Source organism: Bactrocera dorsalis, chromosome 1, assembly GCF_023373825.1.
Source record: "Bactrocera dorsalis isolate Fly_Bdor chromosome 1, ASM2337382v1, whole genome shotgun sequence".
NCBI lineage: Eukaryota > Metazoa > Arthropoda > Insecta > Diptera > Tephritidae > Bactrocera > Bactrocera dorsalis.
Window position 1 is genome coordinate 10,334,104 of NC_064303.1, and position 23,418 is coordinate 10,357,521.

A 23,418-nucleotide genomic window follows, 5' to 3' on the forward strand; every position below is an offset into this window, starting at 1 on the left:
AACTACAACTTTCATCCGCCTTGAATCACTACCGTTAATCGCCTACATCTAATAACTTCCTTGTAAATAATCATCTACATGAATATTTAAATCAATTGCCGCTAACGAAAATAGCTTACAAAAATAGCAGTACACAAATAAATTAACATCTTTAATGTAATTAGAATTCATTAATTGTGAGTGCCTACGTAAAATAGTTTTTTTTTTTATTTTTGCCTTTGCGAATTACGAATAATAAACATTTACATGTAAATTGCTCATTTGTACACATACTTTTCACAGTCATTGTAATTTTCCAAATCTACTCGCACTCAGTTATACTCATTGTAGCAATTCCTGCTCCAGCGCTCAAGTACTTGTCATATGTGCACAATTCAATCAAATTCAACTGGAGCTAATTACTGCGCACGCGTATTCTGGACGATTTTGGCGAGCGCTGAGTGCGACAGTAAAAATAGCAAATGTGTACTCAAAAGTCACAAAAACTTTATTCGCATAGCTCTCGTATGCATTTTTTTCTTCGCCAACTGGCATGAACGAACTACATGAGCGGTACCTTAAAGGTGTTTTGGCATGACTAGTTCGAATTTTCGAATTTTTTTTTGATTTTGCATGGCACTTTGTAAAAGCCTCGTCTTCCTTATTATTTATATATAAAATTAATAGCACCAATAATCGAAATTTTGAATTCATTTCGTTCGTCTATCACTACAATTAGTTAGTCGATCTGATATTTCGAAAAAATAACCTTGATTTGTTTTTACCATTACAGTTGCTCTATGGATTTGCATCTTGAATCAAGAAGACGTTCGTAGATTATCTTAACCCAAATTAGATTTAGAAATAAAGTTCATAGTTCGAATACACTCACTAGTCACCATCTTTAAGGTGAACTGAAAGAGCCCAACTTTCAAAAGCCTGCGAGGAAGTGTAGAGTTCTAGAGTTTATGGAGAAATTTAATGGCGATTTACAAAATTTCTTTAGCGAAGATGCAACTTCTCCACCAATTCGAGATACCAAGTGCAGCCAGGTCTTTCTCCATCTGATCTGCGGAGTAGAGAGCTTCTGCTTCCCCCGAGGGGTTCTGCATGGAATACTTTCAGGGCTGGAGTGTTTACATACATACGGACGTGACAACTTAGCCAGCAGTTTAAGTGAAAATCCAATGGCGGTTTACAATTTTCAAAAGCTGATTAGAAAGAATTCTTCCGAAAGTACTTGGCTTAGAAGCTTTTTATTTATAGCAGATATCTTCCGCATTATGAGCTTTAAGATCTAATAATTTTTTGAAGTACTTTAAGAGTATATCCCCTTTAATCACGGAGTATCTCGTTAAAAAACCGATACAAAAGAATGGATACAGTTTATATTAAAAAATCACACTTTTGTTTTAAGAAACCATCGAAATATATTATCGGTTTTTTGTAGTATTTCTTCTAAAGACTGTTATGAAGAAAATAATGTAGTCTATAGCACAAATTCCCAGACTTAATAATGCATCGCCTTGAAAGATCATCGATTTCACTTTGAAATACTTTGCATGAACTTCAACACATGACTCCATCCTTCTATCGTCGACTCAATATCTGATGAGCTTGTAGTTTCATTACTGGATGCATTAGTAGTCTTTACTTGGATTTCTTTTTACATGGTATTTTATCAAGGTCTACCGCTATCCATATTAAGGTCCAATGTATATATTGAATTGCGTTGTACCCATGAGCTCACTCACAGATGCCGAAGTAGCTAACCATTGGCACCTAGAGGGAAGCGATAAAATTATTCAAATCAAGGAAAAGATAATGTTGATTCATTACCACGACAGTCGGGTCTACTTGACCGGAACGGACCCGTATTTTATATACGGTTCAATGCTGATTCATTACCACGACAGTCGGGTCTACTCGACCAAAACGGACCCGTATTTTATATCCGGTTTAAGGCTGTCAACGACTGTTTACGAAACGAAAATCGAATAATGGTAATAGACCGTGTCCCCGGTGGAATAACCATGTAGAAAAAACAGTGCCGGAACTCGGTGCAGAAGGCGCGTAGAACAGGCAATTGGAAGATATTATTACGTCAGGCCGAATCCTAATAGAGCTGATAAGGCTGCTGCAAGAAGAAGATTTTAAGTACGATCTGGTTACAAGACGAATTTGGAAAACAGAAAAGGCTGTAGGAACAATACAATGCTCAAAATGTTTGAAAGTAGAAGGTAATAGGCTGCAAAGCCTACTGATTTCCGACTTTACCGACGAGAAGTGCATTATCAAATTACAGACCTGTTTCTTAAGTTTCATAAGTTCTTTTTCGTATTTTGTCGATAGATATCGTTGCAGTCGTATATCTCCAGTGCTACCAATCACATTGCTATATGTATTTTGAAATTTGAATTTGAAATGAAATTTGTGAAGTTAATGGAGACGATGCTGTATCAGTTCGTGGAGCACAACAATGGTTCGCTCGCTTCCGTTCTGGAAATTTCAAAATTTCGATTTCGATGGAATAATGTCTCTAGCGGAAAAATGACAAAAAGTGGCCGAATAAAATGTTACATATTTGTTTATTTATTCATTAGTATAAATATTAAAAAAAAGTTGAAGTTTAATAGAAATACGAAAAAACTTTTTCGACTACCCAATATATTATAAAATTACAAACCTATTTCTTAAATTAAATCATAAAACAAAGTATGTATGTACATATATACATATGTATGTAAGTACAGTAAATATTTTTTATTATGTAATACACTTTCAATTAAATCTACACAACACAGCTGGAGGTATTTTGTGCATGGAAAATTGACCGACAATAGCGTGTCTGCCATGCTGGGGTGGAAAACAGATGTAAGCCCATATGTTAAGTATGTGAATGCGTGTGTGCAGCGCGAGAAAAGGGGCCGAAATCAAGAAAAGTGCAAAAGAAAAGTAGAAGTGACAGACTGTGCGCGACTTTAGAGCGTTAAGTGATTTGCTTTATTAGTGCGAGTATCTAACAGTATGCGCGCTCACATGCTCCCTATAGTGAGACGACCCAACAACACACACACGCACACACACAAACATATGTGACTGCGCACAGATTGCTGTTAGATACTTTTTTCCCTAATTTGACTCAGCCAACAATGAACAATGTTGGTGACAGCCTCGACGACAGCGCCAACCACATACCGTACTCAGTCTAATAATGTAACTCAAACTTGCTGTGTACGCGCTCGAGCTGTGCTTGCGAAATTTGCAAAGTTGGGAATACAAACCACAACAACAACAGCAGCAAAAAAGAAGCAGAAATTTTGCTTTTTTCGGGGGAATACGGAAATGAACAAAAGCAGCAAGTATATTGCATAGAATGCGTCGTACAAAACTTAACGCGCAAGCATAAAGTCAAAATAATCGATAAAACAGATAAGTGAGAAAGCCGCTAAATAAAGACACATACGCGACGGGACGGTATGCAAATCGTACATATGTATGTATGTATGTATGTATCTGCAAAAAAAAAACAAAAAGTCAGTACTAAACAAAAGTCTCTAAACAAAAAAGCAAGGAAAATGGCAAAACGCATAAAACAACAACAACAACAAATACATCACACATACGCGCACAACAACACACGCTCACAAAGCGACTAATGCAGGCGCGGACCGTTCAAAAGGAAAGGAAAAGTGCTCGTCGTTTCCCCTGAAAATTGTTTATGCACACGCAAGCAAACACATGCATATGTGCTATATGTATATGTATATGTATATGTATACGACGTAAGGGTTTATGCTGCAGTTATGTGGACTGCTTTGCGTGTGTGCGCTCATAAATGTCGGTAAAGTCGAAATTCTTTATGTCTAAGCAGAAAGTCTGTTGCTATTAACACAAAATATGTGTGAGTGATAACGGTAAAAGTAAAAAAAGTAATTTCATATGTTATTTGCGAGCGTTCAGATGTATTGTATTTGCACCAAAGTGACCTTTCACAGTTGGATACGAAACGAAATCAGCGCCGTGCGTTCATACTCCCCCAAACGAAGCAGCAATTTTACATGAGCTACAGCAGCAATCAGAGCAGAAGCAGCAACAGCGGCAGTGGTGGCAGCGGCATAGTCAAGAAAAGCAGCAACAACAACAACAAAAATAATTATAACAACAACAACAACAACAAGTATAACACAAAACAACAGCATTAGGTATTACAACAACATCAAGTAGTACAACAACAACAACGGGAGCGACGGCGTCGAGTTTAGTATCCTGTAAAGGCGCTGCTCACAAAAATATGAAAAAATCGATGCCAGACTCCGATACTTCAGCAGTCACAGTCACCGTCACAGCCACAGTCATATCCACAGCCAAAATAGCAGCAACAGCAGCAGCAGCCGCAGTAGCGGCAGTGTTAAGAGCAGTATCAGCAGCGGCAGTAAAAGCTACACAACAACAACAACGACAACAACAGGAATAATAACAGCACACTGTCCGGTTGCATTGCAGAATTGAATTCATTCATCGCAGCACTTTGATATATTTTCCCTGATTTTATTTGCTGGTGGTGCTGCGGAAAAATTTCTGTTTCGCTGGGCATAAAAGGAAAAGCCAGAAATTGTTGTTACATACATACATAAACACACACATACAAATGTAGTTGTTGATTTTCCGGGTAAATATTACTTCTATGCAAAGTGAAAAAATCAAATTTTTTTTGTGATACACTTACATGTGTAAGTATAAGTGTTTGTGTGTGTATGTGCTATACGTGCAGCAAGCAAAAAAGTGTTTCGCAAATGCATTGATTAACTGAAATGAGCTTAAATGCATGCATATGTATGAAAAAAAAATAAAAGTAAATAAGTGAGTGCAAAAAGCAAACTCCAAATAGACAGCAAGGTTTTGTGAAAATTATGTACCCCGTTGTAAAACAGGCATATGTACATATATGCTTATTTTTATATACAATATGTACATACCTTTAAAGGCATTTATAAGCATGTTTGTGCATATTCTAGTTACATATAGACAATTGTGTGCCTACTCAGAGTATTAATTACCGCTGCTCAAAGCAAAGTGCGCGTTTGAGTGTTTATGACGCACGGCTAATGCAAAGCTTAGTAGCTATTGCCGGTGCAACTAAGTAATTATATATGTACATATGTATCTATAAAAATGCTAATTATATATGTATGCATAAAAAAGTGTGAAAATATATTAAAGTGCATTTGAATATATAATTGTGCAGCTGAGAAAAAAAAAATACAAAAAATTTGAATAAAAAAATATTTTTTTTTGCAACATTGCCCAAGCTAAATACAAATAATTAAACAAGCAATAACGTTTACATCGAAACCGAAGTTAAAATACATCGATGTTATAATATAATGCATTTTTTATAGCACAAACGGGTATAAATACTCTTTAACTTGATTTTGATCGCACAGTTTGTATGACAGCTATATGTTTTAGTTATCCGATGTGAACAATATATTCCATTGGAGTCTTGTCTTGCGTAAAAAAACATGTATGCCAAATTTCGTGAAGATATCTCGTCAAATAAACAAGTTCTTCATGCAAGAACTCAATTTTGTTCGTACATTTTGTATGACAGCTATATGCTATAGTGGTCCGATCTCAGCAATTTGTTCAGAGCTTATAGCCTCTGCTTGAATAAGAATATATGTCAAATTTGGTGACGATATCTCGTAGAATAAATAAGTTTTCTATATAAAAACTTGTTTTTGGGCGGTCTATTCATATGGCAGATATATGCTATAGTCATCCAATCTGAACAATTTATTCAGAGTTTGTAGCACTGTTGTTGAAAATAATCTACGCCGAATTTCTTGAAGATACCTTTGCAAATAAAAAAGTTTTCCATACAAGGACTTGATTTTGTCGAATAAGTTTGTATGACAGCTATATCTTATAGCGACCCGATTTGAACAATTTATTCAGAGATTGTAGCACTGTTGTGGAAAATAATCTACACTGAGTTTCGTAAAGATATCTTTGCAAATAAAAAAGTTTTCCATACAAGCACTTGATTTTGTTGGATAAGTTTGTATAACAGCTATATCTTATAGTGACCCGATTTGAACAATTTGTTCGCAGATTGTAGCATTATTTTGGGTCAAAATATGTGCCAAATTTTGTGGATATATATTGTTAAATAAAAAAGTTTTCCATACAAGAAATTGATTTGGAACAGCCAATTTGTATGACAGCTATAAGCTATAGTCATCCAATATCGGCAATATCGACAAATAAGCAGCTTCTTGGAAGAAAAAGAACGTGTACGAAATTTCAGATCGATATCTCAAAAATTAAGGGACTAGTTCGCGTATACATATACAGATAGATGGGCAGCTAAAGCGACTCAACTCTCACACTGATCATTTATATACTTTATGGGGTTTCCAACGTTTCCTTCTGCATGTTACAAACTTAATAAACCCTATTCAGCGTATTAAAAAAACAATAACAACAATATTTTTTGCAAACATTGCGCAAGCTAATTGCAAATAGTTAAACAAGTGACACAGAAAAGTGCTATCAATTAAAATAGAAATGCATATGCAAGCAAGCAGTGAATATACACGCATACACACGCATACATACACATGTAAAGTGCATAAAAATGAGTGTAGTTAAAAAAATAACATAAAAATATAACTAAAAATAAAACCAAAAATACAGTTCAATTAATTTCTCCAACTGCTCTTTCACTCTCACGCTCTACAAATGCAGATTTTTATAAATTATTAACCTACGCTTAACATAAAATATAATAAAAATAACTTAAATTAATAATAATAACAAATAAATACGAAATAATGGCCACCTCTTCGGATTTATTGCATACGAATGAATCGAATAACGGTTCCGATGAGTCGATTAGCAATTGTGCAAATTCCAGCAATCTAGCGGAGTCGCAAGCCGATGAAGAATCAATACAAACAAATAATGCAGATTCCGAAGCGGCAACGTCACCTGGTGTCCACGAAAACGAAGACGTTGACTCCAAAGCGGATTTTGGTGCAACACCGTGGTATGACAAACACACACACACACACACACAAATACTAATACACATTACCTATACAGAGTAAAAAATATAAAACCAAATATTTTCACATGTATATACTTTGTTGTACAAGCCATTTATCACCCACAGCAATTCATTTTCCACCCGCCGCTTCATGTATACGCTCTCATTTTGACACCCTCTCTCATATTTTTTCATAGCGTTTAGTTTTATGTAATGTCGCTGCTCATCATCATCGTCGTCATCTTCGTAACGCAAACTAATTGAATTTCTTTCTGATTTAATTAATCAACAGTCACGAAAAGACACAGCAGGCAGAGGCAGAGGTCGCAGTGGACGAACAGCCGCAGCAGCAAGCGCAGCAACAGCAGCAGCTCGAGCCAGTGGAGCAAACAACAACACTTGTTTCATCCTCCGACACAGAAACACAGCGACCAGAGGCGCATAGCAATTTTTCACCAGACGAAATACCCGAACCTATTAAGGTGCTAGATGATATAATCTCTGAATTCGAAGATACATCAAAGCCAGCGAACGCAGGTGGTAATGGTGAAAATCAATCTGAGGACGATGGATACATGAGCCTTAGTCGCAAGAAGTGAGTAGCAGCACATTGAAAAGGATTGTGTGCGCGGTGGAAGTGTGATTAATTTGTGTAGACGGTTATCTAAAGTGTAGTCTAGTGCTTTGTTGTTTCCTATAAAAAGTTGTGAGGTGTTTCGCTTTCTAACTGGGGTACACAATGGCTTGTGTCATCTTAATGGATAACCTACTTCCGGTGTAGGGATATACGGTGATTCCGTTGAAGTTAATAGCATTTTATGCCATTTTAAGTTGAATATAGCTCTTTTACGCCACGTTTGTAGAGTTTCCGCTTAAAGAAATTAGTGAACAAATGATCTAGTCAATTTCATGGTACGGGAAAACGGAGTTATTTTCTTAATATTGATAACGGGTTTTTTCAATAAGAGAGCACTCTTGGGATATCAATGAAATTCTTTATTCCTGTGAAAGTAAATTCGATGACATTATGTATGGAACTCGATTTCTTTGGCATTGTCACCATAGCCACGCTAGCAGAAGTCCAGACGCTGAACCGAATTTTCGACGGTTTCCAAGCATAAATCGGCCGACACTGCCGCAATTTTACGTTCGATATTCGTATAAAGTTCATCAATCGTCGCTGTTGGCATAGACTTGATGTAACCCCACAGGAAATAATCTAACGGCGTCCAATTGACTGGACCACTTCGTGAGATAACACGTTCACCAAACTTGGTTTTCAATAAATCGATTGTGACGTTCGCTGTATGGCTTGTGGCGCCGTCCTGTTGGAACCACATATTATCCAAATCCACATCATCCAATTCGAGCCAAAATATTCGGTTATCATTGAGCGGTAGCGATTCCCATTCACAGTAACGTGTCGGTCTTCATTATCACGGAAGAAGTACGGCCCAATGACGCCGCCGGCCGTTAAACCGCACCAAACCGTAATTTTTTCGGGATACAATGGTGACTCATGAAGTACGTGTGGATTGCTGCCTGACCAATAACAAATATTTTGCGTATTGGCGAAGCCTTTCAGTCAGAAATGAGCCTCATCGCTGAAGATCATTTTTCCATGAAAATCCGTATTTTCAAGTTGTTGCTCAGCCCAATTCACAAACATAAGACGGTTCTGATGGTCACGTCATTTTGATCTTGTAAGGACGTAGGCCAAGATCTTTTCGCAAAATTCTCCACAACGACATCACAGAGATTGCCAATGCTTGAAACTATGTGTGAGAGACTGATTTGGGTCTTCCTTAATTGATGCGTTAGTGGCAGCAATATTCTCGACACTATGGGCATTTCTTTGTCTCACTGGTAGGGGAACTGTACCTGTGGATTAAAATTTTTCCACTAGTCGCTCAATTTGGAGAGGCTTCCGCTTGAAGAAATTAGTAAACAGATGTTTATTCACTGGTCCACTGGACAACTACAAAAATTCATAAGCAAGGAAGCTCAGCCAACCATCAGCAAATACATAACGCCAATTGTAAATATATAGTTTTAGGCATCCAATCTGATATGTCACCGCATTCCCTTCGTTAAATTAATGGGACTTTGAAACATTCGTTTCGGAAAGCCCAACTATCTCTGACATAAACAAGCTATAACATTGAGCATTCAAGAAACACAAAGTTCAAGTTCGTTAAATTAGTTAGACTTTTAAACAGGGGTTTCAAAAAGCACAACCGAAGACGAAGTTTTTTCTTTCTTTTCTTATAAATATAGAACCTTAGCTAATCCCGAAGTCCACTCTTATAAGACCTTGCAATCTCTTTGTTCAATCAGTGATAATATGAAACAAACGTTTCAAAAAACCAACAGTCCCTGATCTGGGTGAGCTATAATGCTGGGTAACCCAGATATGTAGATGAAAGATAATATGTATTTTTCGCGTGTATTTAGAACTTCAAACCGAGATTCGATTCGGGATAAGAGTTTTGGTTCCTAATACTCGACTGAATGTTATGGAGAACTGTTGTAATACTTTGTCAAAACGTCACACGCTAACTTGAAACAAAGACTTGATTAGAGAATAAAGTTCTGGTTCTTATTATCCGACTGAATGTTAAGAGAAATGTTGTAATATTTTGTCAAAACTTCAGATGCTAATTTTTTCAGTTTAACAGTAAGATTTTTTTGTGCGCTGAGGTATCTCATTGACCTACTAATATAGAGATTTAGTTTTCTTTGCCTAACTCTACCAAAAGTCGTGGCTTCCCTCTAGAACACGCACTTGGAACAATTTTTTAGCATGCTTAGCCTTTGCGTGTAATAATCTTATGAATAAGAATATTATCTTCAAGGTTTCGTCTAATTTAGATATTTGACCAGTTTCCATCTATGCTTTGTAGAAACATTCAGTTTTTCTGTTCTACAAAACCATCTCCTAAAATATTTCTTATTCCAACTTTTAGCATGCATAAGCAAGATTTCGAGAACATCTCTCAGAGCAGTATTGGTAGTAATGTACCACCCATTACCACACCAACTAAAGAGTTTCACGAATTTAACAACACTACAGATGTTACCTGCCCAAGTCTGGAAACACCTGCCGAACAGAGTATTATACAATCCACATTGGTAAGTATGCTTATATGTATTTCTATTTGGATACGGAAAGGTCTCTCAGGACAATAAGTAAATACATATGTACATTTTAATTACAGCCAAAAGCGCGTCCAGCCTCGGCACTGACGAGCAACAACTACTCCAGTCTGCCATGTTGCGGTGCGCGCTCCACATCATTGGATGGTAAAACTACGCGTGGCGTTAGCTGTAATGGTGAACGTAATAAGTTGGGTATTGATATAAGTGCGGTACATAATGCGGTATTACGTGGAGGATTGGCGAAACTGCCAGGTAATAATTGGGATTTGCGTTAGCTTTAGTATACCTCAACATTTTACTTGTCTACTTAAAACTATTCCAGAGCCAATTCTAAATGAGCATCCCGTTACAATATACCCTGGTCGGTATTCACCTCCATCGGAGAACAAGCGCGTAGCCAATCGTCCACAACGTATATTATCCTCCGTTGAGAAACACAAAGAAGTTTGCCATATACTTAATCCTTTGTCTTCGATCTCCTCTTCATCGTCGTCGTCAAGTTCGAATTGTATTGGTCTGATGGATAACAAAGCGTTGGATATACCAAATAATATTTTGAAAAAGCCATATATACGTAAGGATAACATTGCAAATGAATTTAGGTTAGTAAGTGAAGATGATTTCTCGGACGATTCAATTGAAGAGCAATCATTATCGCCAATTACATCGCACTCCTCACCACACAAACAAACCGGTATTGCGTGGGAAATACATTTTAAGAGTAACAAAAAGAAGTCGAAAAGTTCAGCGAAAAAGAAATCGACACGAAAGCATGTAAGCTTCTTTGAAACGCGCTCACAACTAATTAGTTTCTTATACACAATATGCTTTAACCCTTCCAGACTGTTGATTGTGTTGCTACAACGGAGAATGGTGTTTATCCCTTACCTATTGTGGCTAGTGACGTCTTTTACACCAAAGAAAATGAACGCGCTTATCGCCGCGAACCGATTGTTATAGACGCCTTGGACGGGTCCGATCAATACACAACAGCCTCCGGTGATATTTTAAATCACTGCATGTATAGACACGCGAATACGAGTATGTTGGGTAAAGGTACTTTTATCATACGACGGCCTACAAATAAACCACCCTCAGCAATGGATATATTTCAAAAGGATGCTGAGGCGCTCGATCGCGTAGATACACGTGACCAAAGCGACTATGAAGAGTTCTCTTCCATGGAGGGTCACGAAAACTGTAGGCCGAGTGAGACATTAGGCGCGAACGTTAGGCATAGCGGAGAATTAGTAGCGCCACAAGGACCAACCTTGCCATCACCGCGGTAAATTGTATTTCAAAGGAAACTTTCATATAAATAATTCTATTTTGTGTACTTTTATAGTGATCGTCTTTCTTTAAATCTCGAGCCACAATTACCAAATATTTTTACCAAAGAAATGCTGGCTGTGCATAAAGGCGATCGCTCGTCGTCTGAAGGTTAGTGTGTTCTCTGTATTACTATGAACTCTTATTTCATCTGCTACTTTTTTCAAGAACTTCTTGCTCCCGTTAAGAAGACATCACTTAATAGAGAGCCCAAGAGACGTAGCACCGATTCGATCAACACAAAGTCTTCGAGCTATGAAGAAACTGAAGAAAATGAGCCTAACGAAGTTGCAAACTTATTTTCGGGTAAAAATAGTTTCGATGCGTGCAATATGTATGGCTACAAGAATGATGCAGCAGGCTGTTTAAAAGGACAAGAGTTTTCGGGTAAGAACAAACAAATTTTAGGCAGGATTTGAATTAGAGTACAATGACTTTGTGAAGTAAAAGATTTTCTCGAAAAGATTTATCTTCTTCTTCCTTAAATGGAGTAGACACCGCTTATGAAGTTATAGCCGAGTTTACAACAGCGCGCCAGTCGTTCTTCCTCTTCGCTGTTTGGTGCCAATTGGAGATTGTAGTCAGTAGTCAGATCTTTCTCCATCTGATCCTTTCAACGGAGTGAAGGTCTTCCTCTGTTTCCCCTGGCGGGTACTGCGTCGAATACTTTCAGAGCTGACACTGTCTTTGGTGTTAATACTAGCCAAAATAGACGAAATTATCTACGTCTCCGAAGTTATGATTGTCAACTGTGACGTTGAAGCCAAGTCGCGACCAGACCAATTTGCTTCGCTTCTTTATCCAATCTGTTGTAAGCAGAACTAACAGCGCGGGTGTTGAGGCCAACGATATCATTATCATCGACTTTACAGTCTTAGAGAAGATTGCACCTTCTCGATTAACCTCTACAGTTCGAATTATTTTCTCTTGAAGAAATCGCACGACAGGGAGTCTGTCTGAAACCTCGTTTGGTATCGAACGGCTCGGAGAGGTCCTTGCCCATCCTGACGGTGCTTTTGGTATTGCTCAACGTCACTTTACACAGTCTTGTTAATATTGCGAGGATACCAAACTCAGACGTAGCGACATAAAGGCAACTCCTTATGAATTCTGGCATATAGAAAAGAGTCTGAATCTAAAAACTGGCTCTTCAATGTCTCGAATATGCAGTTCGCTAAGCTTCTTCTTTAAATCTCTCTAATAGATCTCTGGCCAAAGTCAGAAATTAAAGAAATCAAAGAAGCCCTATATAGTCTTAGTACGCTTTTTATTATTTTTTCCACGGTTTGCTTGAAATAGTTTTTAGCTAGGATAAGCCAATTATATTTTCATCTATTTCTCAATAATATGAAATACTCTCTTAAACTCGTTGCAGATCTCCGCTCCTCAACAACAACGACTCCACGCACCGATCTCGCGCCAACACTTGAAGAGGAAGAGGAACAATACAGTGACTTTAGCTACAGTGGAGCGCCAAGTAAAGACACAGATAAGGTCGATGGCAATATAAATGCACTGCTACGTGGAGATATTGCCGCTGTACGCATCGTTGAAGGTGGTGCACATCATAAACGTCCACTCGAATTTCGTCCCGGTGTGCATAAGTCTGAGAGTGCCAAAGAGATGTTATTGTCTCAAAGCGCGTTTGGTCCATTGCCGCCTTCGCCACCGTCATCCAATCCCGATCTATTCGTAAGTATAACTTAGCTCCAAGGCATGCCACAATATTACAAAGCGTATAACCATTTTTTAGGACTATGATGCTCTGCCACTGCCACCATCTCCGAAAGATCCGATCTTAGTGAACGAGAGCAACCGTAGCCTTGGCAAAGGCTTTAAGAAAACGACAACTGCCGAAATACATACGCCGTCCTCGTTGGGCGGCGAGGAACGACGAAATCGTGACAATATGAGCGCTTTGCGTTATCTTAGCAACGAATTGCCACCATTACCACCGCCTGCTTTTGAAAATATGCCACCGGTTGTGCCCCCACATCGTGGCCACTCGGCGAATACGATGAAATCTTGGTCCATTGATTCACATTATAAGAAGCGATCACCGAAAATGTTGGGTTACGGTAGTGGTATTACTACGCCAACGGGATCACAATATGATGGCTCGTATTCAACGAAACGTTACGTTTCCTATGGCACCAAACGTAGTCTGAAACAGTCACCACGCGAAGAATTGCGTTTGCAAACTTCATGCAGTCTGCCGGAGACACCAATTTTTGCAAGAGGGTAAGTGAAATACAATGTATTTAACTAATATATCCAACTCATTCTGTCCTCGCTCGTTTTGCAGAAGCTGTGACATACCGCGCACACCGTTCAGACGTCAACCCGAAAGTGCCATAAGTGGTTCGCGTACAGCGCCTCGTTCCAGCACCTCACACAGTATTAATATGGGTAACACCATGGGCGGAATTCCGGGTGGTATGCACACATAGTTTGTTATTAGAAATAACAGTTATATAACGTTTTTGTTCTCACAGGTGGCAACACTTTCGGCGCTGGCATGTGCCGTCAACGTTCCATGAATCACGCGCTTGCATCGAACGAGATGTTGCGCATGGCTGGCGCACCGGCGCGCGGCTGGTATCCCAAACAACGCTCCATGCGTCCAGCATCTACCGAGAATATTGATCGTCTCAGTTCGTCGCGCGTTTGGGATAGTGCAGCTGGCATGTCTGGGACTGGTCAGTCAAGGAAGCCATTGACATTGCCACCTAATTTGACGCCCTCATTTTTAAATAAATCACCAAGAGAAGCTCTGCGTCGCGTAACAAGCCTTTTGATTGCGAAGAAAAGTAAGTAACAGTTTGTGTGAGTGCAGCCCTCCTTTCAAATATTTGGTTTGGTAAAGAGACGTAAAAGAAGTAAAGGTTGAGATGTTGCTACATTTCTTTTGATCACAAAATAGCGTGAAGATGTATTCTTTTTCTTTTTTATCAGCGTAGACATAGCATACGTGATATAGTTTACAACAAAACTCGGTTGTTCTTCTGTTTGACGTCAATTGGATACTCCAAGTGTGGTCAGGTCCTTCTCTCCCTGGTCTTTCCAACGGAGTGAATGTCTTCCCCTTCATCTGCTTCCGCCGGCGGATACTGCGTCGAATACTTTTAGAGCTGGAATGTTTTCATCCATTCGAACGACATGACCTAGCCAGCATAGCCGCTGTCTTCTGTCAATATCGTCGTATATCTTGTATAGCTCTTCGTTCCATCGACAGCCGTATTTGCCGTTGCCAATGCGTAAATGAGCATAAATCTTCCACAGAACCTTTCTCTTGAAAAAGAAGATGATTTATTACTATATATAATTAAATCCTGAAAGCTATTGCGTCTTTTCAAAAAAAACACAAGGCTTCTTGACTCGACAAACATTTTTCGTACCCTTCTTAGTTATTATCTCTCATTTGAACATAATTCTTAACATGGTAGACAAGCCACTCTCTTTCTCTATTTCACTAACAGGAACTTTATATAGGTGCTCGAAATTCGCATTCAAACATTGTCGTGATGAAGTACTTAGGGTGTGTGGGTTTTTTTTTTCAATTTCCTATTCGGTCCAAACCCCCCAGCTTTCTTTTTTGAACACAGGATTGATATATGAACTCTGTCTTAGTTAAATAAAGAAACGGATTAGTTGAGGTTAGATCCGATCCATTTATAAGCGCAAACAGGAATCTCATGATGTTTCAACCTCAGTCTTTCAAATCTGGATAATAGAGGAAAAAGTGCTTGAAGGTTTCTATCTCTCCTTCCTCCATACAACTTGTCAATTTGCGTCCGATAAGATATTATATAATATATATATTTTTACCGGATGAATACCTTTTGGGTAATGTGCATGTCACATTATTGCGGCAAGAGAAACCTTGTTCCGTTATACTCTAGACTAGAAGGATTTCGCAGTGGCACAGGAGCTGGTGATCGACAAATGCCTGCTAAGCTCACGCGAGGTATATAGGTTCGGTGCTAAAATGCCGGAAGACAACCAACTCATAGCCACTGCCATGTAAATGGGCCGAGGTTGCCGCCACTTGGAAGCTCATCAGCTTTGCAATTTCCAGTATTTTCGCTTTGAACAGGCACCCATGCAACAACAATTCAAACTTTTTCGCAGTTGTCTCCAATCAACAGAATGCAGAAGTGCTATCCACAAAGTTTGAAGTTGATCTTCCGTAAGTCAACAGACCATTTAGGAACTTTCTTATCTGCCCGTATGTTTTACACTTCACACTCACTTGTATATGTATTTTGGGACAGCCTCACTGAGAATCGTGGACTCGAAGTATCCCAAAATAGTCGATGAGTGACTGTCACCCTGCAGGTCGATTGATTGTTCTAAAAAACCGTTATTTGAATATTCTTAATCTCAAGAGTGTATTTGTAACATGAAAAAATTTTGTACAGAATCCTTCTCTCCAGCAGCAGGCAGACAAGAAACTCTAATTTTTCTCTCTTTATGCTGGAGAGCACAACTGGCACTTCGAAGAGCTTGAAATAGTTAGGTTATTCTGGACGCGAATTAGCCTTTAGGATCTCTGCGCTTGGCGCGAATTTTAACAGACTCTGCGGCCTCAATACTTGATATACATAGATAATACGAGGGCTGTCCGATAAATAACCGACCTCAACGTGAAGCTAGCGGCACATCTGAAAAAAAAGTTTATACTTCAAATTGTGCATATTATAATAGCTACTCGCCAAAATTTCAGAAATTTATCTTGCGCAATTATCTGTAGACAGTTGTTTTTGTGAGTCTATTTCGGTGATTTCCCCAAAATGGAAAAAATTGAATATCGAGCTGTAATTAAATTTTTATTTTTGAAATACGCCTTCACAAATCAAAGATGAGTTGGACTCTGTGTATGGTGACTCTGCACCATCGTTTACCACCGTAAAATTTTGGGCAGCTGAATTTAAACGTGGTCGCAGGAGCTTGGAAGATGATGAACGTCCTGGGCGTCCAAAAACTGTAACCACTAACGATAACATCGCTAAAGTTCATCAATTGGTACTAGACGACCGCCGGATTAAAGTTAGGGAAATAGCTGAGATTATGAAGATGTCAAAAGAAACTGTTTGTCACATATTAAACCAAGATTTGGGCATGAGAAAGCTGTCCGCGCGTTGGGTGCCGCGTTTGCTTACGCTAGACCACAAACGTGCGCGCATGAACATTTCCAGCGCTCTGTTGGCTCAGTTTAGAGGCAATAAGACCGAGTTTTGGCGCCGATTGATAACTGTAGACGAAACTTGGATTCATCATTATACGCCCGAAACAAAAAAACCAATCTAAACAGTGGATTGAAAAGGGGGAACCAGCCCCCGACTATCTTGAAAAAGGAAAAACTATAACAGGAGCATACTACGCATCATTATTGGACAAGCTAAAGGAAGAAATTTCGAAAAATCGGCCACATTTGCAAAAAAAGAAAGTCTTGTTCCACCATCTCACACCTCAACAGTCGCCATGGCGAAAATCCACGAATTGCGGTTCGAACTGCTTGACCATCCACCTTATTCACCGGATCTAGCACCAAGCGACTTTTTTTTGTTTCCTCAACTTAAAACTGCGCTCGGCGGCCAGAGATTTTCGTCAAATGAGGAGGCAATCTCTTTCGTGAACTCGTATTTTGCAGACAAAGACGCCAAGTACTATTTGGAAGGGTTGCAGAGATGGGAGCATCGCTGGGAGAAGTGTGTGGAGTTACAAGGAGACTATGTAGAAAAATAAAAAAAAAAATTTTGAAAAAGTCGCGTGCATCATGGTTAGGTCGGTTATTTATCGGACAGCCCTCGTATAGTATGTATCTAACTAATAGAAAATATAAAATCATTTAAAACTGGAACTTGATAATACATTTTCTTTCTTCTTACCATAATAATAAGCAATATGAATCAGCTAATTATAATAATAATTATTTCACAGAAAACACTAAAGAGCGCAAGGGCAAGCCATATTCGGATACCACTTTGGATGGAAATCTACCATTCGAACAAGAAACTGGTGAGCAACGTTTTCGAAGTAATTGTTCATTACTTTTCGTCTGATCAAATTTGACTCGGACAGGCAAAAAAAAAATTTTAATTTAACTACAAATATCTATTATCAAAATAAGCTCCTTTTGAGCCAAAACAAGCACGCTAAAGCTTAATTTTTCCCTACATTTGTTGTAAGCCTCGGCTGAGATGGCCTTCTGTGCCTTTATCAAATGACTTGTAATGGCTTCAGTCAACGAAGCGGATTTTTTAGTTTTGAAAACCGCAAAAATCACAAGGAGTCAAACCTAGCGAATATGGTGGTTCAACGGTGACTCTCGTTTCGTGTTTGGTGAGAAAGTCAGTCACAATCTTTCTTGCATGTGAAAAATTCATACATTTTCATACGACAAATCCGGTGGTATATCGCTGATTTGCGCTCCCGCCTCGACAGAAGAGAAGGACGATGTGACCAAGGATGCCTTCTAGGAGCGCTTGGAGCATATCTATGAGAGCTGCCCCCACCACGATGTCAAAATCGTGTTTGGCGACTTTAACGCCAGGGTGATCAAAGAAGGAATATTTGGCAGAACGGTCGGTAAATTTAGCCTCCATAATGAAAGATACCCATATAAGTTGAGGCTGATCGACATCGCCGGGTTTCGAAATAGGGTTATCTGTGATGCTAGATTCAAGCTTTCTTACTGTCTCCGGATAGAAAAGCCACCAACTAGATCAATTATGTTGTGATAAACAGAGGTCACGTCTCCAGTGTTTTAGACGTGCACACGTTCCGAGGTCCTAACATCGACTCGGACCACTATCTTGTTGCAGCCAAGATACGCATCCGCCTCTGTGCAGCAAAAACCGCACATCAACGAGCACAAGGTTGGACAACGAGAAGCTGCAACTACAAAAGACCGCCGACAGATTTTCTGCTCGTGCAAATCGGTATAAGGTATACTGTAGATGGCATTTCAAACTCCTTGCATACCAAGCTAGGAATATCTTTCATAAGATTCGATTAAATCGTCCAAATCCGAGTCAAATTTGATCAGTTCGTACTTTCGTATAATGGAAATAATTTTGTTTTTTTTTTATATTTAGCACTCCCACCCACGCCAAAGGAACAGGCGCGCAATTTTAACAATACGTCACAGAAGCCTCAGAAGAAAAAAGGCCTTTTCAAAAGCTTATGGAAAAAAACAAAACACTTTTCATTAGATCAATAAGTAAAACAACAATAACAAACATGCAATTAATTAAATATACGAAATATTTACACAATTAGCACACAAAACCTAACCCATCCATCCAGAAGAACCATAAAACCACATAAGAAAACTTAGCCAACCAACCACACACACCCATACATACACACACACCTACAAATAAACACAACTAACCGTGTTGCACCAGCGATTAACAACTATTTATTATCGTTATATACTCACAGTAAGCGTAAGTTATAGGCCGTTGATATGATGCTAAAACATAATATACATAGGTACATACATACATACGTACATATTGAACACAGCAGCGTGAATGGAGCATAAGTTATGCTATGCCAGACAAATTTTTACATAAAATATACATAAAAAATATTATTACCGACAAGCATCAATACACAAAATTACGCGTAAATTTCATTGAAAACTAAAAAAAAGAAAAAAAAAACAAATTATTGAATAAATAAAATAAATTAAAAATTAGTCATTGAAAAATACGATACACAGAGTATAGAAATGCACAAAGCCGCAAAACTAAAGACTGAATTTAAAAAAGGAACAAAAAATTAAATATTGATTATGCAAATATAACACGTAACTCAGTTCAGCTTCACATAACTAAAAAACAGAAAATTAAAAAACGAATAAAAATAAAATAAAAACAATTACTTCCAATTTTTTAACGTTTTCGAAGAAAAAAAAAAATAATAAAAATGTTCAGACTTGCACGCATCTAAGAGCTAAAAATAAATAAATAAAAAAAAATAAAAAACCTTTTCGTCAAACAACTTTGGTACCAACAACTATGTCGTAGAACTTACAGCCAAAATTTCGAGACTTACTTGTGTATGTATAAATTGACTGTAACTAAATAAACTTTAGTAAAACAATAAGAAGAGAAAATGCCACAAAAACCGAAAGAGGCAGGCGCGCCTAGTCAACAAAAAATTATTAAATTTTTAGTTTGTAGTTTAATGTACTTATTTACTAAAACTCTTCCACTTACATACACACTTATTATATATTTATAACGTAGCTACTATAACTACATTAGCAATACCTATGTTGGGTTATACTATTTAGAATATGTATACTTTCGGCAATTGTGAATGCAGGCTTTCATCTAATGTTTTCTTTAGACTGTTAAGCATACCTACACACACACACACATGTATTTATTGAAAATATATATTTTTAAAAAATATTTGCTCCCATATTTTTAAGCAATATTTGGCACCTGCATACATACATAAATATATATTAAGGCAACAGTATGTATGTAGCCGTTAAAAAAAGTATTATTCTTCATTTATTTATTTAAGGTATGTACACAAATATGTATGTATTCTATAGTCATTTTTTATAAAGCAAATAAAGTTAGCAGAAAAAACTGAAACAGTTAGTAGGAAAGCACCGAAATTGTAATAACACTCAAATGAACTTATTTTTATGAACGTTAGATTTTCTTCTACGATTACAACAATGACAAATGTTAGGCACATCAGCCGTAAATGAGACTTGTTTACAGCCGACATCAACGAAAAAGTGGGAAAAATATTATTAACAAAATAATATTACAAAAAAAATATTTAAAAAAAATTATAAAAAAAAATATTGAAAAAAAAGAAATAATTAAAAAAAATATTGAAATAAAATATTAAAAAAAAATATTAAAAAAAAAAATATTTAAAAAAAAATTATAAAAAAAAAATATAAAAAAAAATATAAAAAAAAAAAATAAAAAAAAAAAAATATAAAAAAAATTATAAAAAAATATTAAAAAAAAAATATTAAAAAAAATATTGAAAAAAAAAAATATTTAAAAAAATATTGAAATAAAATGTTAAAAAAAAATTATTGAAGTAATTAAAAATAAAAAAAATATTAAAAATATAAAAAATGAAATATGGAAAAAACTATTAAAAAAAATTATTGAAAAGAAAAAAATATAATAAAAAAAAATAATAATAATAATAATAATAAAATAATAATACTAAAAATAATAATAAAAAAAATAAAAATAATAATAATAAAAAATAATAATAAAAAAAATAATAATAAAAATAATAATAATAATAATAAAAAATAATGATAAAAAACTAACAATAAAATAAAATGATTTATCATCTTTGTATGTGGTTTGTGAGCAGTTGTAAAAGTTCACTAATGCATTCAAACTCAATTGGAAAATGATGTGTTTTTAAAACATTGAGAAAATAATAAAATACAAAAAAAATGCAATTTTTAAACAAGTTAAAATTGAGAAAGCACTTTGAATAAAATTTAATGGGCAAGAATGTCAAAAATATTGTCTTTTGAAACTGAGTTTTATATACGATAATGAGCTGAAATCATTATTTGTGTTTAACTTAAGGGGTTACATGGGTTTCCTTGGGTAAAAAACAGCCTTTTTTCAACAATTTGCTCTCATATAAAAAATTAAATATTTTAATAGATTTTTTAATTGTTACAAACATACACTACACTATTAATAAAAAAATTCTGAAATTTTTGGAAAAAAAAATATTTTATACTCGGTCATTGCGACGCCATTTCCGATGATACCTCGAAAAGATGCGCCACGTTGACAGGATAACTCCTTACAGGATCATCTAAAGTGAAACAAAATGCGCCTTTTAGTTAAAACCTTAACTTAGAACTTGGACGAAGGAAAAAAAGTAAACATTGGATTTTTGGCAGAAATTTTTACAAAAAAAAGGCATTTTCAGTGAAAATTTCGCGACAGTTTTTTTAAATAGTTGTAATCGAAAAAGATCCTTCGTCCAAGTCTATAAGAATTGTATGTCAAAGACCTATGTAAAATTTCATGAAGATCGATTGAATAGTTCTCGATAAATCTTGCCAACCGACTAAAAAAATTAGGTTAGTTTCGTATTTTCTTTTCTTTTTAGTATTTTATATTTTTCTTAATTATTATTATTTTTTGTTTGAGATTATTATACCTATTGCTTCACTTAAAAATATGAATTGCTTGTCGCAGCACTTTCATGACTTTTCAGTAATTATTTTTACTGTGATTTTATTTTTTTAAGAGAAAACCCAAAAATATAAGAATTTATACACGAAATACATTCTAACCTAAAACACATGCAAAAAAAAAGTTTTTATTGAGAATTTATTCTAACCTAAAAACCATAAAACTCCATTCACGATTTTAAATAGTGACAATTAGTTTTTTCTACCAAAAAAAACTTAATACTTGTGTTTTTTTTGATTTCCTAATCGGATTAAATTGGTTTTAAGTTCATTCTAACCTAAAATTTTTTTTCAATCCTACATGAATGATATGCGAAGAAGCAGAAGAGAACTGATTCCAACTTAAAAAGCAAAGAAATATACTTCACGAATTTTTAATGTGAACTTTAAATTGTATTTTTGCGCCTAAATATTAATAACTAATTTTTTCATGAAATTAGATTTTTTAATAACAATAAAAAAAAACTATATAAATTATTATTTTGTTTAATAAATTATTTTGTAGTAAATAATTTTTTTAATAAACTTATTTTTAGTAAATTTTTGTTTTATATATACATATGTACATATGTATATATATTTTTTTTGAAATATATTGTATTGTTTCAATGAATAATATTTCCAAATTATTAAAAAAAAAATTTATTTACTAAAAAAATTTTATTTTTTTATTAATTATTTTTTTTAATGAATTATATTTATTCTAAATTTGTTTTTTAGCGAACTTTTTATAAATTTATTTTCTTAATAAATCATTTATTTTAATATATTAGCATTTTTAATAAATCATTCATATTTATTTTTTTAATAGATTAGAAAAAAAAATTAAATATATCGAAAAAGAACTCTTATAAATAATAATAAAAAAAACACACAAATAACTTCTGAGTTCACAAAAAATATTATCATATAAACAGTCGTCATTTTTAGCAATGGTCAAAAAAAAGTTACTAAGTTAATCTTTGTTTAATAAATAATTGTTTAAAATAAATTATTTTGTTTAATTTTTTTTAATAAATGAATGTTTTTTAATTATATATCTTTTAATAAAATATGTTTTATAAGAATAGCTTTTTTTAATCAATTAGTTTTTAATAAACCATTTTATTTGATAAATTATTTTTTAACAAATTATTATTTTTTTAACAAATTATTATTTTTTAATAAAACATTATTTTTAATAAATTATATTGGTTTTTATTAATTTATATATTTTTCAATATTTTTTTATGCTTAAAAAGTGTTTTTTTTTAATAAATAATAAAAAAATATGATTTAATAAAAACAAATAATTTACTAAAAAATTAAAATGTGTTTTTAAATATTTTTGTAATGAATAACTTTTCAAAGAAAAATTTTGCTTTCATAAAAGCTATAACTTTTTTCAATAAACTTATTTTTAATATTTTTTGCATTACCTTTTAATCAAAAGTATACTTAGCATTTTAGAAATCGACCTCATACCCTTCAACAAGCTTTGGTAAGTACATTTTCGTAAATTACGCATCGACAAATATAATACACAATAAATGGGGCGAAAATTTTAAAAACCATATTTAACTTACTTTTGCTATCATATCATTTTCCAATTGAGTCAAATCCGGCCTAGATTTCCCAAATAAAATACTAGATGTGCCATAATGTTGTACGTTTGCACGTGTGTTAAATAGCATTT

General features: G+C 35.4%; 1 protein-coding gene across 2 annotated transcripts; it reads left to right on the forward strand.

The window, feature by feature from the left end:
- Nucleotides 1–3,151: 3,151 nt before the first annotated feature.
- On the forward strand, nt 3,152–20,182 carry LOC105222172 (uncharacterized). Of its 2 annotated transcripts, none has more exons than XM_049458248.1 (15): nt 3,152–4,651; nt 6,733–7,033; nt 7,326–7,628; nt 10,000–10,165; nt 10,252–10,444; nt 10,515–10,966; nt 11,035–11,477; nt 11,538–11,632; nt 11,690–11,908; nt 12,897–13,213; nt 13,275–13,762; nt 13,827–13,957; nt 14,017–14,331; nt 17,465–17,560; nt 18,622–20,182. In XM_049458248.1, the coding sequence occupies exons 2-15, from the start codon at nt 6,819–6,821 to the stop codon at nt 18,744–18,746; spliced, it is 3,558 nt and encodes a 1,185-aa protein (XP_049314205.1). In that variant the 5' UTR covers nt 3,152–4,651; nt 6,733–6,818; the 3' UTR covers nt 18,747–20,182. The 2 variants fall into 2 exon arrangements, with proteins under 2 accessions (XP_049314205.1, XP_049314209.1); XM_049458252.1 differs by having other exon boundaries at nt 3,153–4,651; nt 17,465–17,542.
- Nucleotides 20,183–23,418: the final 3,236 nt, after the last annotated feature.

Excerpts from the sequence above, each read along its gene's own strand:
- LOC105222172 (XM_049458248.1), top strand. The coding sequence starts at position 6,819 with ATGGCCACCTCTTCGGATTTATTGCATACGAATGAATCGAATAACGGT. Across the intron at positions 10,967-11,034 it reads AGAAATCGACACGAAAGCAT|ACTGTTGATTGTGTTGCTAC; the intron begins GTAAGCTTCTTT and ends TAACCCTTCCAG. Across the intron at positions 13,958-14,016 it reads CATGGGCGGAATTCCGGGTG|GTGGCAACACTTTCGGCGCT; the intron begins GTATGCACACAT and ends TTGTTCTCACAG.